This window comes from Osmerus eperlanus, chromosome 17, assembly GCF_963692335.1.
Source record: "Osmerus eperlanus chromosome 17, fOsmEpe2.1, whole genome shotgun sequence".
NCBI classification, from domain to species: domain Eukaryota; kingdom Metazoa; phylum Chordata; class Actinopteri; order Osmeriformes; family Osmeridae; genus Osmerus; species Osmerus eperlanus.
In genome coordinates this window covers 7073966-7090420 of record NC_085034.1, presented here as the reverse complement: position 1 = coordinate 7090420, position 16455 = coordinate 7073966, and the positions used below count along the sequence as shown (strand labels likewise).

General features: G+C 47.1%; 1 protein-coding gene across 1 annotated transcript in view; it reads left to right on the top strand.

The window, feature by feature from the left end:
- The first annotated feature begins 1104 nt into the window (after window positions 1-1104).
- The window catches only part of cacna1c (calcium channel, voltage-dependent, L type, alpha 1C subunit), a 90421-nt gene continuing 75070 nt past the window's right edge, over window positions 1105-16455 (top strand). The window contains 1 exon segment of the mRNA XM_062483648.1: window positions 1105-1467. Coding sequence (XP_062339632.1) covers window positions 1344-1467 — 124 coding nt within the window. The 5' untranslated portion in view covers window positions 1105-1343.

Below are 16455 nucleotides of genomic sequence, written 5' to 3'. Positions count from 1 at the left end.
GTCTAGAGGCTGGAGTCTAGAGGCTGGAGTCTACAGGCTGGGGTCGAGGCTGGAACGAGGCCATTATTTGACTTGAGGATGAGAGCAGCGCTGACAGCAAAATTAGGCACATCTACCAAACACTTACCCCTCACCCTCACCCCAGCCCCTGCCCCAGAAGGGTGGAGATATGAAGAGACCAAAAAAAGACAGGGAAGGGGGAGATAAGGTAGATTACATCAGAGAAGAGGTGTGTTGAGGAAAAAGACAGACAGAAGCCAGAAGCATTCTGGTACCAGATATAGTTCCAGAGGAGAGAGAGAGACAGAGAGAGAGAAAGAGAAAATGTGTGCGCATCAGGACCAGGAGCCAGACTAGAACCACGGCCTTCTGCCTACTGCTGGTCTGACTGGCAGGCTGACAGACACTCCAGGGATAGGCTAGGGTCACTGCCTGGGAACCAGACCAGAGTGCACACACACACACACGCAAGCCTGGGAAAGTGAGGAACACCGTGCAGAGGGGGACACACACACATCCGACACACCCCTGGGAGAGAGGGGAGATTATGAGCAACTACCAGGGACCAGGCACTAGAGCCACTCAGAGTAAGAGAGAGTCCCAGACAGTCAGCCTCGACCCTGGGAACACCAACCAGCTACCCAGCCTCAACCCTGGGAACAGCAAACCAGCAACCCAGCCTCAACCCTGGGAGGACCTACCAGCTACCCAGCCTCAACCCTGGGAACAGCAACCAGCTACCCAGCCTCAACCCTGGGAACAGCAAACCAGCAACCCAGCCTCAACCCTGGGAGGACCAACCAACTACCCAGCCTCAAAATCTGGGAACAGCAACCAGCTACCCAGCCTCAAAATCTGGGAACAGCAACCAGCTACCCAGCCTCAACCCTGGGAACAGCAACCAGCTACCCAGCCTCAAAATCTGGGAACAGCAACCAGCTACCCAGCCTCAACCCTGGGAACAGCAACCAGCTACCCAGCCTCAACCCTGGGAACAGCAGTCAGCTAGAAGGCCTGGACTCTGGAGACCAGTCTTCCTGAGAAGGCCTCAGAGAAAGGAGGTTGAGACTGGGAGACTGAAGAGGAGGGAGAGGGGAAGAAAGGGGGGGGGACAGGAAGGAGAGCAGGCACGGGTCACTTATCATAGGCCACTGTGGCCCCTACAGGAGACAACGGAGGCCACCTTAAGGAGGCATCTGAGGAGGACACGTCTAAGATCCTTTTAAGACAAATCAAAGGGAGCACTTAAAGCCAATCACGGACATCTAAAGCCACGTCTAAGGAGACTTTGAGGAGACTTTGAAGGACACATTTGAGGAGACGATCTAAGGACACATCGCGCCATGTTCCGACGGCTTCTCCAGAGGAGACCCAAGCATGAGCGTCTGGAGGAGGACCTGGAGGTGTGCTTCAAGGGTCACATGGTGTCCGAGAAGGACCTGGGCTACACACACGTACAGCCAGGAGGTAGGGACTAGCTGCTCGCTACATATGTTAGTACACCCACACAGCCAGGAGGTAAGGACTAGCTACAGCTAGCTCACATACATTGGTACACACACACGTGTACGTATGCATAGGTGTGTACAATAACACATGAGAGAGACAGAGAGAGATAGAGAGAGAGAGGTGTGGGGTTGAAGGGTTAGGAAGTGGCAGAGGGGTGTAACAACTGGAGAGAAAAAACCAACTGGAGAGGTGTTGGCTGTTCACATAGCCAGTGTGTGTTTGTAACCCAAGTATGTAGCTAGTTGCTAGTCCTTACATCCTGTTCATATGTGTGTGTGTGTTTGTGTATATATGCCAAGTATGTGGCAGGAGCTACATGTTTCTGACTGGTTCTAACTCCAGGGTGACACAGACTATTCCGGGCATCTCCGCCAGCGAGACATATTTGTTCTATCTGATAAAATTCCATGAGCTCTGGCAGGGGAGGTGAAAGTGCTGATGAACATGTGTCACAGTTAATTTACTGGATAAATACAAGGGGCCACGCTATTAAATACCGGAGGAACACTTGGGTCACGTTATTCCCGGCGGTTTGGTTGTGAAAATGTCAGTCAAGCAGTAGATGAGTGATGTATCCTAAACAGTAATAAGGACCTGTTTATCACTTGGGTGGCATTGCTGATTGTGTGTGCGCATGTAAATCTGTGCACGTGCATGGTATCTTGCGCAAGTTTTATATCTGTGTCATGGTGTGCGTGTATGCAGCAGGATGTATGTGTCTGTGTGTGTGAGGGTGAGTGTGTGTGTGTGAGAGAGAGAATGTGTGTGTGTGTGTGTGTAGTGTTTTATCTAATCTGGCTCCCTGGCATGGCTCCCTGGTGTTGGCAGGACACTTGTTCCAGAGACACACTCAGAGCTGCAGACACCACAACCCTGTGGACCTTATATGGTCCTGTCAGGACCTGGAGCACTCTGCAGGGCCCGGGACTACGACTCCTCACAAGCAGAGACACACACACATTCTCTCTCTCTCACACACACACACGCACGCACGCGCACACACACACACACACGCGCGTACAAACTCACTCGCACATACATTCTCTCTCTCATTCTTCTTCTCACACACACACTCTCAATCCCCCCCTCTTACACACACACACACAGTTCTGTTCTAACTATGTTCTTGTGGGTCGCCAGGAATTCTGACCCCTGGCCCTCACGTCTGGCTCCTCCAGTCCCCTCCAGGCAGGCCTGTGTTTAACCCAACACTGTCCTCACAACTCACTCTGTTACATGCCATTATCTGATACACGGAGACTCACAATCACATATTTGTCAAGTGCAAGGCGATCGGGGGATTTCAAATAAAGAGTTGATTTAAGATTAGGGTCACACTCCTGTTCTTCGTGTAGAGAGGGGGAGCTTCTACTGGACAAAATGTCTACAGAGAAAATGGATTGACTTTCACTAATGTGATGTGATGTTATGAGTGAGCTTGTTACATAGGAACTCTTAGAACGTCACAGGGCTGTGTCAGGCTGAATCCTCACGATCCAGAACGAATTTACTGGCTGAGAATTTCAAGGTTGGGATTAATGGACCAGCGCTGATGGTCACCCATGGCAACAGACCTCAGTTTAATTCTACATATTGATCACTAACAACAAAGACATTAATCCTCTTTCAAGCTAGCATTATTTTCTTACTATTCTAACCCACAATCCAGTCACATCAACTGTACTACATACTACAAAGTAGAAACATGGTTTCACTCCAACATTATGCGAGCCTCTGGTTAGCTCCACATATTAGTATTTTTTTTTTTAAACAACACAATTAAGTTGGAAGCACTTGCTTGGCTTAGCTATCTATCTAATCCAATTAGACAGAGCTTACGGTATCTTCCGCTAACTTCATGTTCTAGTTAAGATATTAAAACACAATATTGAATTGTTGCGTTACGAACTGTGACGGATGTATGAGCATGAGGGTTTAAGTTCAAGGTGCAATGTTGCGACGAAGCAGTATGTCCCAATTGTATGCATACTGTGTGCAACAGTTTGTACATTAAAAGGGAAGCTGCAATGTACTGAAAGTACAAAAGAAAAAAGATATGCGATTTACGCAGGTCAAGAAGTGTCCCGGGAAGTGAACTAGAAAGTGAACCAGGAAGTGAACTCACGCCGTGCATTCCTGTAGAGCAGGAAGGGGTCCTGCAGCTGGAAGTCCAGGTCTTTGGTGATGGGTTCTGTCAGGTTCTCCATGCTCAGCCTGTTCATGATGGTGAAGCCATGTCGAGGAGAGGCCAGCCTTAAACAACACAGAAGACACTTGCAAATTTACAAATGTTAAAAAACCTAAGTGACATAATAAGCTGGTCAGCTAGCCAAGAACAAAAGCACATTCATGCCCGTGGGCCTTAACCTGATCACATATCAAAGATCAGCACATTTTCATTGGGGACCTATAAAATATACATATCCTTTTATCTTTCCATCCATCTATCCATCCATCCATCCATCCATCCATCCAACACAACTACATTACTCTCAGGTCAGGGGCTTTGATTGGAAGGTGAATACTTAAGACTTCCCGGAGAAGCCCTCTGGAAAATAACATAACTATAACACAATACCATGACAGAAGCCCAATAATCTATCCATACAGTAGTAGGAATTATACTGTATATGGAGATCATGCCTGTTTCTAAGGAAGATAAGTAACACTGTGGCATTTTGAACTCTCTAGACCAACTGATTATGACCATTGCTTCTGGTTTATTTTTAAGCTATCCTGGTAAACAAATAGTTTTTTCCATGTCAGTGCAAGCAAAACTATCAGTATCCTATATAAAACAGGTGTGCAGGCTGTATGGCTGTCATTCTGTTTTCACTCTAACCTCGTGTTGTAACAACCCTTACTCAGCAAGCAATCACCTAATCAGAATCAGGTGTGCTAGATACGGTTTGGAAAGTAAACATACAAGATGGTAACACCCCACGAACAGGATTGGAAAGCCCTTCACTACCGCCACAGGGTAGCATTGTTCAGGGCCACGTCTTCCCGAGGTAAACAACACAATTACGTTGGAAGCACTTGCTTGGCTTAGCTATCTATCTAATCCAATTAGACAGAGCTAATGGTATCTTTCGCTAACTTCATGTTCTAGTTAAGAAGATATGAGTAGACTTTAGCACAGTAAACACCCCATTGTTACCTTGTGTACACGAACAAGGTGCCCTCCACGTCCGTTTTCTCCTGCAAATACAAAATAAGTCACTTGGGTATACTGAATCAGGTTAGTTAGTAAATCGATCAGAGCTAGCATGGTTTGTTTAACCCGCTAAACTAACGTTATCCTAAATTGCAAAGGATGCACGTAGGTTTAAGTTTAAGGACGAGGTGACTGGCTACAGTAGTTAACCACAATAGCGTCAACAACGCCCTTTAGTGTATTTTGGACTGGAAGTAAACTGGCTAGCTAGCCTAGCTTAGCTATAAACTTCATTGATGCGCCGAAAAAGTGCGCGCGACTGCAACTAGTAGCTAGCTAGCCGCTTAGCTCTAGTCTTAGTACTTGCGAAATGTTTATGCTCAAACTTACCCACTCATTTACTCTATTGTTGAACGTATAGAGGGCAACTTGACTTGCAACATCTACAATATTTTTTATGTAAGGGTCTTGTCTTTGTAAAGCGGCGAGGCTGATGTCCAAGCCTTTAGCAGCTAGACAGGTGTTTCCTCCCGATGAAGTTGCAGTCATTGTTCAGACAGCTAACGCCAACCGACCCAGCTAGTAGCTAGCTAAAAATTAAGTTACAGTGGAAAGCAATTGATAGTTTGTGAGCTAAGAGAAAAAACTTCCACTATTACTCACTAACGAATGTTGGATATCAAAACTGTGGAATAACGGTTAAAGAAAGTGTAATTCTCTAACTCATAAGAAAGCTGTGATCAGAAGAGTTTATGGCAGCCATGATTGCTCTGACACATTGTAAACATCCCACAGGCCTGACTAGTTGAGTGATCAGGACCAATAATCAACGTCGAAAAATAAATGGGCACAAAATGTGTAAGTTTAAGCTGGAGGCATCTTTGACCAATTGTACTGCCTGCCAGTCCCCAATATTGTCTGAAACATGATGGCTAACAGTATTATAGTTTTCTTCCAAAATATTACTAATTCAGGAATGCATTTTGAAAAGTCCGATCTAAGATCTTGACCGCCTTTACTCACCCTAGTGAGAATCATCAGTTGTGAATCATCACGATATGTCGAACAATCATAAAGGAACCATTAGAATTTCATTTGCCACATTCCAGTGGCATGGATCTCAAGGAGGCTATTTATATTTGTGATGCAGTACATCGAGACGGCACTAGAGGACATTACCCCCTAGGTTTCTTTATTTCGACATTGCCTGTCTTGAAGTTCACCGACCTTTAGTAAGAGTGGCACGGGCCCAGAAAATGAATGATAAACTAGTGGGATCTGCAGGTTGAAATCTTTGAGAGAAAAAAAGAAAATCGTTTTATTCTTTTTTTCTGTTGTGGAACGCCTCCGGAATGTCTTGATAAGGCCACGAAATTGTTTTTGACAATTTTCACAGATCTATCAGGCTATAGAAACGTTAAAGATTGGATAAATCTAATAACAGCATCCTCTCCTTTGAGTCCATGATTTTGACCCCCGCCTCCACCCTTGTGTGTGTGTCTGTTCGACCTGCCCTCTCGTGCCTCACCTCCATCAGTGGCCCCGTATCAGAACAGGCCGCATGCTGACTGGCAACATGTGTAGGCCAGGCAACTGCACAGCTCCGTTACATAAGACGGTGTGGGTGTTTAGTTTTGAACCTGTGCATTTACAAACCAGTTTAATGTTGTATGCAATCAACTGATGTCTTGTGGTATTATCTTGCCGTTCTGTCTGTATCTTGGTAGTTGGGGCACCTGAGGTTGTTCGGATAGGCTACAGGTATGGTCTTCACATCCCTCAAGTCAGTCATTATTAATAATTTAAACTTGCCTATTGTTAGGATATAGCCTAGATCTCCGGATACGGAATAAATCCCTCCAGATGCGATCAGAAGAGGAACATCTTTCCGTTTCCTTCCTCCGTATCAAAGCAAAGCCCGGTCGACTTTACTCCGTTTATTTTGCCCCGTCTCCTGAGAAGGCATGTCTGGAAAATCGCCGGTTTACTGTATTCTCTAACAGGGTAACATCTGGAACTGGTCAGAGCGTCTACGGTGCAGGGGAGGGGGGCTTGGTCGTCAGTCTCTCTCTCTCGCTCTCTTTTGCGCGCGTCCCCTCTCCCTCTCCTTGCCTCGGCAGACGAGTAAGCTATTAAGCTACTGCAGAGAGACGAGCGGCCGCTCTCCGCAGGGCTATCTAAAACTCCCGTTACTGTTACCGTGACTATGGGTTGGAACTGACAGATATCCTTCTAAATGAGGCACGACGAGCGTTTGCGTGTTTTTTTATGGAAAGCATCGGCGGAATCGAATTTAGCGGAAGATTTAACCCTGTGAAGTCCGTTCTGGAATATATACATATACCTTTCTGGAATATATACACACTATATATATATATATTTATATATATATATATAGCCTATATATGTTTATTTTTTAACATTTTGATGCGCTGAGAACCTTGAACCTTTTTCTTTTCCATATACGGAAGTCAGCGCTCAATTTGTGTTGTCTTGTGTGCATCTTTAGTGGCAACCTCTCAAACATTTGGGGGGGAAATTGATAGGATTTTGATGACCACTAGCAGCAAGTGGTGCTGGTGTCATGTTGCTGAGGTAGGGCCCGGATGTTCCGAAGATGCACTGGTTCGTTTTCTTAGGTGGTACCAACGAATCTCTGTTTCTCTCTTTTAACTCCATCATGGGGATAAGGTAATATTTACTGAAACGCAAGAAAGGAATACAGAAAGCTGTGTTTGTAGGTTTTCTTTTTTTTCTTTGCTTTATTTTTTTCCTCTTTTGGATCCCCTCCGTTTCCCTCCTCCTCCTTTCACAACCTTTTCTCCATTCACCTACGGATAAAGCTGGACCACATTTATGGTCAATGAAAGCAAAAACATGTACATCCCGGAGGAAACCCTGGAGAACCATCAAGGTAAAGATGATCCTCCTTTACATTGTACCAACTGGAGGATTGTGCGTTTCTCAAGGAGACTGAGCAAGTGTGCGTCGGTTTGTGTGTGTGTGTGTGTTGGGGGGTTTGGTTGCCGATGAGGTGGAGATGGAAGCTCGGGATGGGAGAGGGGGTGGGGGGTGTTACCGACTAATTTCAATAGATAACTCTTGTCTCAAAGCACCAAAGCTTGCAGTGTGCCATTAAGCACCTCTCCGGTCCGTTCTAGCTGTGCCTCCCAATTAGTTTTAACAGAGCCTATTAGTCGGTGTTATGGCGGTAACCAAGACGCATATACGTCCTCAAGCAACCATAATGTGCACTTCTTAAGCAAACACTGGCAAGAAAAACATCGTCTAACAAACTTGTGCAATGTTCACTGGATCGCGTCATATCCTTCCCTCAAAGTATTAACGTTCAATCTGAGAAAGGAGACATGCAGAGATTGGAAGGCTTCTGGTGCGAATCGATATCCAATCACGATCGATTGCAGTCCCTGGATCGATAGTTGTCACGTAATATAGGCTACGTATGATTTAGTCTTTATGGTCGAGAAGAGGGCGTTTAACAAGCGGCAGGACGGAGGAATAATCTGGAATCACCAAATATAGACTAGATTAGGCTACCTCATATACGCGCAGGCCTATTGTGTTCACAAGTAATTCCCGTGTTTTTTAAGGGGGGGGGGGGGGGGGGGATATTGTACCAAGGCTCTAATTTAGCCTAGGTGAGCACATAGGCTCAGGCAATGTGAAATCGATTTGCCGACCTGCTGGCTGATAATAGCCGTGTGTCTTGTGCATGGCGCAGCCCGTCGCTCTCCTTCTCCGCCACCCACGTCGATTAAGCACTATTAGATAGAAAACGCGACCATCAGGTGCCCGCTGAAAAGCTGTAATTTAGCCGCGGTGGATTCTCCTAACTTGTGATTATACCGACCATGGCTCAAGCACCGTTACCGCCTTGGTGACAGAGACGGGGATCCATAGCAACAGCGAGCTGCAGACGGTGGTCGCGCTGATGCTGGCTGGCGGAGCAGCTGTGGCGCAGCCTGCCTTTGGATTGGATTGGCCCTGAAACCATGGTGATAGAATTACCAGCTCTGTAGTTTCAACCCCCCAAACATACTATTATCGATTCCTCTCAGACTTTTACTGGGTCACCAGAAGATCATAGACTCACAGACCACGCGTAAGACAGTAGTAGAATATGATCAATAGGCCTACGTTTGCGTAGCCTAGGCTATAGCTCCCTATTCCCTATTATTTAATAATATCCCTATTATTTAGATTCAAAGTCAAAGTTCATTGAAAATCCCCGTTCCCTACTGGCGTCAACAGATTGTGTCAGCACCACGGACAGGTCCCCGCTGATAGGCCGGCGCGTGACCTAGGACGCTGGAAGAAGTAGTGAACATTAACCTTTAAATAATAGCGTGAATTGAGATACCTTTATAGTAGCCTGTTGATAAAACCAGCCAGCGAGAAGGCTATCAGTGAGTTTGTACAGGTCTCTGGCAACAGGTGGGCTTTCTGCTCTCCGACCAGTCAAGCTAGCAGTTGTCCCCTCCCCTCTATCACCATGATGTGAGGCTGTCCACCAGTGCAATCAGGAAGTGTCATCTCTGCCAGTCTCTATGCATGCTGGGTAATATACATTTAAAGGAGCTTCTGTCTTGTATTAAGGATTTTCTGATTGATCCCAAAGAAAATGGCTCTTCTCCAGCACTTTGTCTTACACTTTAGATCTAACACATACTCTCCCACTCTCTTTCTCTCTCTCCTCTTTCTACGAGGCTACTTCCTCTTTTAACTTTTCACTTCCATCTCTACTCCCCCCACCTATCCTCCTGTCTCTGTCAGATAATATCAGAGGAATCCCCATATTTTAGGAAAGGTGGCATGTAGGAGATTACACAGTAATACCCAACATGTGTTTCTTTAAGGATGATAACATCTGGAGGGAGGGAGGGTGCTTAGAGAGTGTGACAGAAAGAGAGAAAGCGGTAGCAACAAGAGGATGAGAGAGAGAGAAATGTATGTAGAGCAAACTGGGAGAGAAAGGGAGAATGAGAGAGAGAGTGAGGGATAGAGAGGAGATTATCCTCTGTTGTGTCTTGGTTAAGCTGGCCATTCTGTATTGGAAATCTATCCAGAGCCAGCCTGCAATACCAAGTACTTTTAGGTCTGGATCTTAATTCCCATAGGGACTGTCACATTGGTGGGCTGAGACTGCTGCTCCCTGGCTATGGTCTGGAGGTACATCTGGGTAACGTGTCCTAGACTAAAGTTGAGGTGAGGGCAATGGTCTACAACTGCCTACAACTCCCATCATGCTTTCTTGCAATTGATCTGGTTTCCAGAGAATAAAATGAAATCCTTTTATTTTTCTCTTTTTTCCCCTTTTCTCTATCCCTGTCTTTCTCAAAATCCCTCCCTCCCTCCCTCCCTCCCTCCCTCCCTCCCTCCCTCCCTCCCTCCCTCCCTCCCTCCCTCCCTCCCTCCCTCCCTCCCTCCCTCCCTCCCTCCCTCCCTCCCTCCCTCCCTCCCTCCCTCCCTCCCTGAATGCAAGCAGCTATGCTTGCATTCAGGCTCGTTCAACTTAGCCTAGCATAGCTGCTAGCATTCAGCCATAAGGACCCTATCTGAGAGCCTAGCCTAGTGGCTACTATTCATCCTAGCCCCACACCTCTGTGTTAAATAGAAGATGACTGCTCCCTTTCTCTTCATAACAAGCTGACGTCTGCGTGCATGGCTGAATTACACGGCTGTTTGTGTTGTCGATTGATGCCCTGCATGCCGAATGACATGAAAGTTTGAGGGATGGAAAGCAAAAGGAGGAGGCGAGGAGGAAGAGAGGTACATAATTCATGCTCAACAGAGCGTCTCTTTCTGGCCCATCGTTGTTGGAGGAGATTCATTCAGCCGCTGCCGAACGCCACCGCTTCCGCGCTGAATGCCGCTTGCTTAATTTACACAACAATAGGAGGATACAGTGTGTGTGTGAGGTGGACCGGTGCTAGGATGAATGGACTCACCCCAGCCCTCTATGCTGCCTCATTTTAATAAACCCAGGGCAAACTGCTGTACATACTGTTGCACGCAAAGCCTTGCACTAGTGGCTGATCATGCTATGCCTGGTTTACACTATTCTGTATTTTTTCGATTTTTGCTTGATTTGTTAATCCTTGCTGAGGTGGTCTTGGGCATGGTGGGGTGGTGGGTAGGGCTTGGTGGGAGCTAGAGTCAGTCAAAGAGCTACACGAAAAATCTGTACTTTGAAAGAATTGAAAGAGTTGAAAATCAGATCCAGAAAATACACTCACGCATGCACCTTTAACTTATTTGTTTCGGAGCGTTGGGTAGACTTTTTACACACGCATGCACACACACACACACACCCACCCCCCCACACACACACACACACACACACACACACACACACACACACACACACACACACACACACACACACACACACACACACACACACACACACACACACACACACACAAACACGCTGTTAATCAAGTGTCCATCTGGTGTGATGAAAAGGCAAACTGCATGATCACAACAGCTGAAAAACACTAATGATCTACTTAGATAGAAAGCAATACTTGAGTTATTTTCAGGTTTTGTGCAAACACAAAAAGCTGGTGAGTTTATTTCACTGCCACAAGGATGATGTAGAAAGGGTGAGGGTGTGAATCACAGGACCCCCAGTGATTGGCTCGAATCCAGAATTTGGATGGTTGAGTTTTTCACAGCCAGCAATGTAGTCAATATCTACAGGATTTTAAAGGGGAACCATTAAACCTATGGAATATATTGTAATGGGACAGTAAATTCCCACTGGCACCCCTGCATTGTCCTTCTAAACTGGAGCATGATCAGTGACCAGGAATGTGTACAAGTGTGTCACATTTTCAACATACATTTATATTAGTTTGAGGGGGATGGATGCTTGAATATTAGCCGGCCTCAAGTGCTGTGTCAGGGTTGTGCAGTGTGTCAGTGTTATAAGGGTTGTGATGGTGTGTCAGGGTGTCTGGACTGTGATGGTGTGATGTGTCAGGGTTGTGATGGTGTGTCAGGGTTGTGATGGTGTGATGTGTCAGGGTTGTGATGGTGTGTCAGGGTTGTGATGGTGTGTCAGGGTTGTGATGGTGTGGTGTGTCAGGGTTGTGATGGTGTGTCAGGGTTGTGATGGTGTGTCAGGGTTGTGATGGTGTGTCAGGGTGTCTGGACTGTGATGGTGTGAATGCTTCAGACTGAGTGAGCTGTGCTGCCTGAAGCTGCTGTTTCATGCCTGGATGAACCTTCTGCACTGAGAGGATAGTCTTCTGGTTCAGGGGCCTGCCACACACACACACACACACACACACAGATAAGCATGCACACTTACAGACACACATGTGCACATACACATGCATGCACACTTATAAACACACATACATTTGGACTTACATACACAGACACACAATCTCCACAGGGTGTGTCACACTGGGTGTCAGACCCAGAGCAGGATGGTGGGATGAATAAATGACTAGATGAGCTAATGAGCGGAGGAGAGGCAGCTGTATGTGGCTGGTTGGCAGCACAATGTCGCCTACAGCAAAGGATCATGGGAAAGAGTTGTGTGCTAATATGTAAGTTAGAGACGATGAGCTTGTTTTTACATCCCTCCTCTACTCTTTTTGCTTCTTCTCATCTCTTTTCCTCACTTCTCATCTCTCCTCCTCGCTCTCCTCACTTCTCATCTCTCCTCCTCGCTCTCCTCACTTCTCCTCTCTCTCCTCACTTCTCATCTCTCCTCCTCGCTCTCCTCACTTCTCATCTCTCTCCTCACTTCTCATCTCTTCTCCTCACTTCTCATCTCTCCTCCTCACTCTCCTCACTTCTCATCTCTCCTCCTCACTCTCCTCACTTCTCCTCTCTCCTCACTTCTCATCTCTCCTCCTCGCTCTCCTCACTTCTCATCTCTTCTCCTCACTTCTCATCTCTCCTCCTCACTCTCCTCACTTCTCATCTCTCCTCCTCACTTCTCCTCTCTCTCCTCACTTCTCATCTCTCCTCCTCGCTCTCCTCCTCACTCTCCTCACTTCTCATCTCTTCTCCTCACTTCTCCTCTCTCTCCTCACTTCTCATCTCTCCTCCTCGCTCTCCTCACTTCTCATCTCTTCTCCTCACTTCTCATCTCTCCTCCTCACTCTCCTCACTTCTCATCTCTTCTCCTCACTTCTCCTCTCTCTCCTCACTTCTCATCTCTCCTCCTCGCTCTCCTCACTTCTCATCTCTTCTCCTCTCTCTCCTCACTTCTCCTCACTTCTCATCTCTTCTCCTCTCTGCCCTACGTCCCCATAACTCCATCTCTGCATCTCATATCTCTCCACCCGCCCCCCCCCCAACCCCAACCCCAATTTATTCACCCCCCCCTAAGTTCAGTCTTTAAAACTTGTCAAACCTCAGTCTGCCTTATGCCATTATTACTCAATTGCCCCCCTATAAATCTCTGGCCTCTGTGGAGATGCTAGATCTGCTGTGTCGTCCAAGAGTAACAGGATTGCGTAACAAACAGAGTGTTTCTGAATGACTCATACCTGAGTACTAGAGATGTGAGCTGTTGTCAATGACAAGGATGGGATATTGACTGCAGTCTGAGAATCCTGTGTCCTTGAAGCTATCTTGACCTCGTTCTCCAAGTCGTTCAAGGCTGGTGTGTAACGGTGGAGACGTTCAATGGCTGACGTTGAAACGACATGGCTGGAAACTGGAAAGTGTGTATATGTGTGTGTGGAAGTATGTGCGTACAGCCATGTGTGTGTGTGTGTGTGTGTGTCCCTAGCCATCTTGCCTATGTAGGCCATGCCTGATGCGTTTGCTCTGAGCTGAGAGCAGAGCACCTCCCAATAGACCAGACTCATTTTCCCACTCCAAAGCCTGGGCTAAAACTGGTAGTTCAGGGAGCTATGGCAACTAAAAGCAACTGATAGGTAGGCCTAACAACTGACAGGTATTTCGCCCTAATGGCTAAGACGGCTAGCTAATCCTATCAACTAACCCCCCCCCTCCTTCAGCATAATCTGAATATAGGATGTCACATGATCATGTTCTGAAAGAAGGATCTGAGACAGAAAGTTGACTCTGTGTGTGTGTGCTCGTGTGCATTACCATTGACTGCCCTTTCTTTGCACCGAGGTATGAAGTATTGATGCTCAGATCCTGTCTGAACCCAGACTCAGCAGTTTCCCTTAGAAAGAGATGGCGAGGGAGAGAGACCGTGTCCATGTTCATGAATGTAGTCTCAGGGATGTAGACTGTCTTATGCAACAGGCACTGAGAAGCACTTGGGGATGACTAGAGGAATGGATGGAGGGATGGAAGGATGGATGGAGGAACAAATCGTGGAACAGATGGACAAATGTACAGATGCCCTGAGAAGCACGTAGGGATGGATGGATGATTGGATGGATGAACAGATAGTTGGGTGGCTGTACAGAACAGACACACAGTTGCACTGACAAGCATGTGCTAGAACATTGCGGAATGCTGGAACGTTCCAGACCAACCTTCCACGCTCATGGCATGCCTCTTGCGTGAGTTGCACCTTGGTCCCCACTGTGAACCCAGAGTGATAATGTCTCTTATAAGTTGGCAGCCCTCTGCCTCCCCTTCCATGTCCTTTTTCCCTTCCATGCTCAACCACCTTCCCCTCTCTCTCTCTCCCTCACACACACACACACACACACACACACACACACACACACACACACACACACACACACACACACACACACACACACACACACACACACACACACACACGTTACCCTGTCTAAGAGGAGTTATTGATTTAGCGAGCAGACATCCTCTCTCAAGGTCACCTCCTATGATCATCTATGCTGCTGTGCATGCTGGTCAACACACATCCACACACACACTCACACCTAAGGAGCCCTCACACACAAACACACACACACCTGAGGAGCCCTACTCTCACGGCAGGTCTGTTTGCTTATAATATTAGCTTAACAAAAAGGATTGCTAGCTGTGTGTGGATGTATTTGATTGTGTGTGTGTGTAACAGGCTTACACCCTCCCTGTCCACCATCTTCTAAGATAGAGATCAATTCAGTGAGCCACTAAGCCCCACCCCTCCTTCAATGGAGACGTTGATTTGTCTCTATTCTCCCGGCGTGCAAATGAGATCCACCCAGGATCTGCCTCTGATGTCACACACATAGACGGTGACATTGGTCTGTCTGTTGTCATGTCAACCGTGGCGATCCATCATTCACGGTCTGGCTTGGAGACTAGACTAGGCGGGGGGGGGGGGGGGGGGGGGGGGGTGACGGGTGTGAGGAAAGAGGCAGAGAGAGGCCGAGACATCTAGGAGATTCGAGCGTCGTGTGCTTTTCATCGGTATCGTGTCTTCTTGACCAATCGGCAAGGCTGTAGCTGCTGCTCCACCTGCTGCTCCCAAGTCTTCATCCTAGAACAGCAGATGCACAACTCTCTCTTCGTCTTTCTCTCTCCGCCCTTCTCTCTCTCTAACAACCAATCTCCCTGTCTGATGACATGAACCAAAGGTCTGCCACATGGGACATGAGTCATAATGCTTCACTCAACATACAGAGAGAGAAGGGGGGGGGGGGTAGAGGGAGGGTAGAGATGACGGTAAGGTAGCGAGAGAGACAGAGAGACATAGAGGGGAAGATAAAGGGAGAGAGGGTCTACGGCGGGGGACAGAAAGAGAGAAAGAAGAGAGAGCAAGAGAGAGGGATGAGATGGTGAGTGAGAGAGAAAGTGCCGCAGGAAGAGAGACAGAGAGACGGAGAGAGAGATACGGGTGAAAAGAGAAAGAGAGAGAGAGATATTGAGGGTGAGATGTTCTTGATGATTCAGCTGACTGACTGGCTGGTCCTTTGTTTCAACCTGCTGTGGCACAACCTCAAGTGTGTGTGTGTGTGTGTCTGTCTTCTGAGTGAGTGGAAGCAAAATATGCCTGGTAACCATTTCCGTCCTCTTGCGCAAAGATCACCGTCTCTTGAATCTTGAACCAAGGAATAGAGAGATTTTCTCTTTTGTTCATCCTTTTAATACACATTTACTGTTCTCTGTCATCTTGTTCCCTCATTCCCATTCCCTTGTGTGGCTAATAATACTGGTAAAGGCTGCAGGCAATTTTCCTCAATCAATATTAGATGGCAATTACCAGGCTGCTATTATTGATAGTGACAATGAGAAACTTCGTCTTACCTCCACACACACATGCACACACATTAGTCTTGTCTGGAGAATGTTCTCATAGTAAGTGTTCATGTGAGCCTGCCTGTGTGTGTGTGTGTGTTATCTGTACTCTTGAGTGATTGCAGCTTTGACGTCGGTTCCAGATCTTATTTTGGTGCTACAGGAAAACTTCCTGTTTCTAAATTACCACCAGCTTTCTAAGCCAGCTCACTGTTCCCTATCTGACCAATGAACCCTGGCCCCAGCCTTTACACGAGGTCTGGCCCCAGCCTCTAGCTCGAGCCTCCAGCCCCAACCTTTATCCCTAGCCTCTAGCTTCAGCCTACAGCCCCAGCTTTTAACCTAGCCTCCAACCTGTAGATTCAGCCTCTAGCCCCAACTTATGGCCCACGACGGTAGCTGTAGCCCCAACCTTTAGCTCCAGCCTCTAGACGCAGCCTTTACCCAGCCTCTACCTCTACTCCTGGCCAACAGATTGACCTGAATGATATTTGCGTTCCATTGTTGCCCTGAAGTACTTGCTTTATGTGCAGTCTGCACGCACATCTGCTGTTCACTGGCAGGAGTGTGTGTGTGTGTGAGGAGCTGTGAGGGTTCAGAGAAGAGGT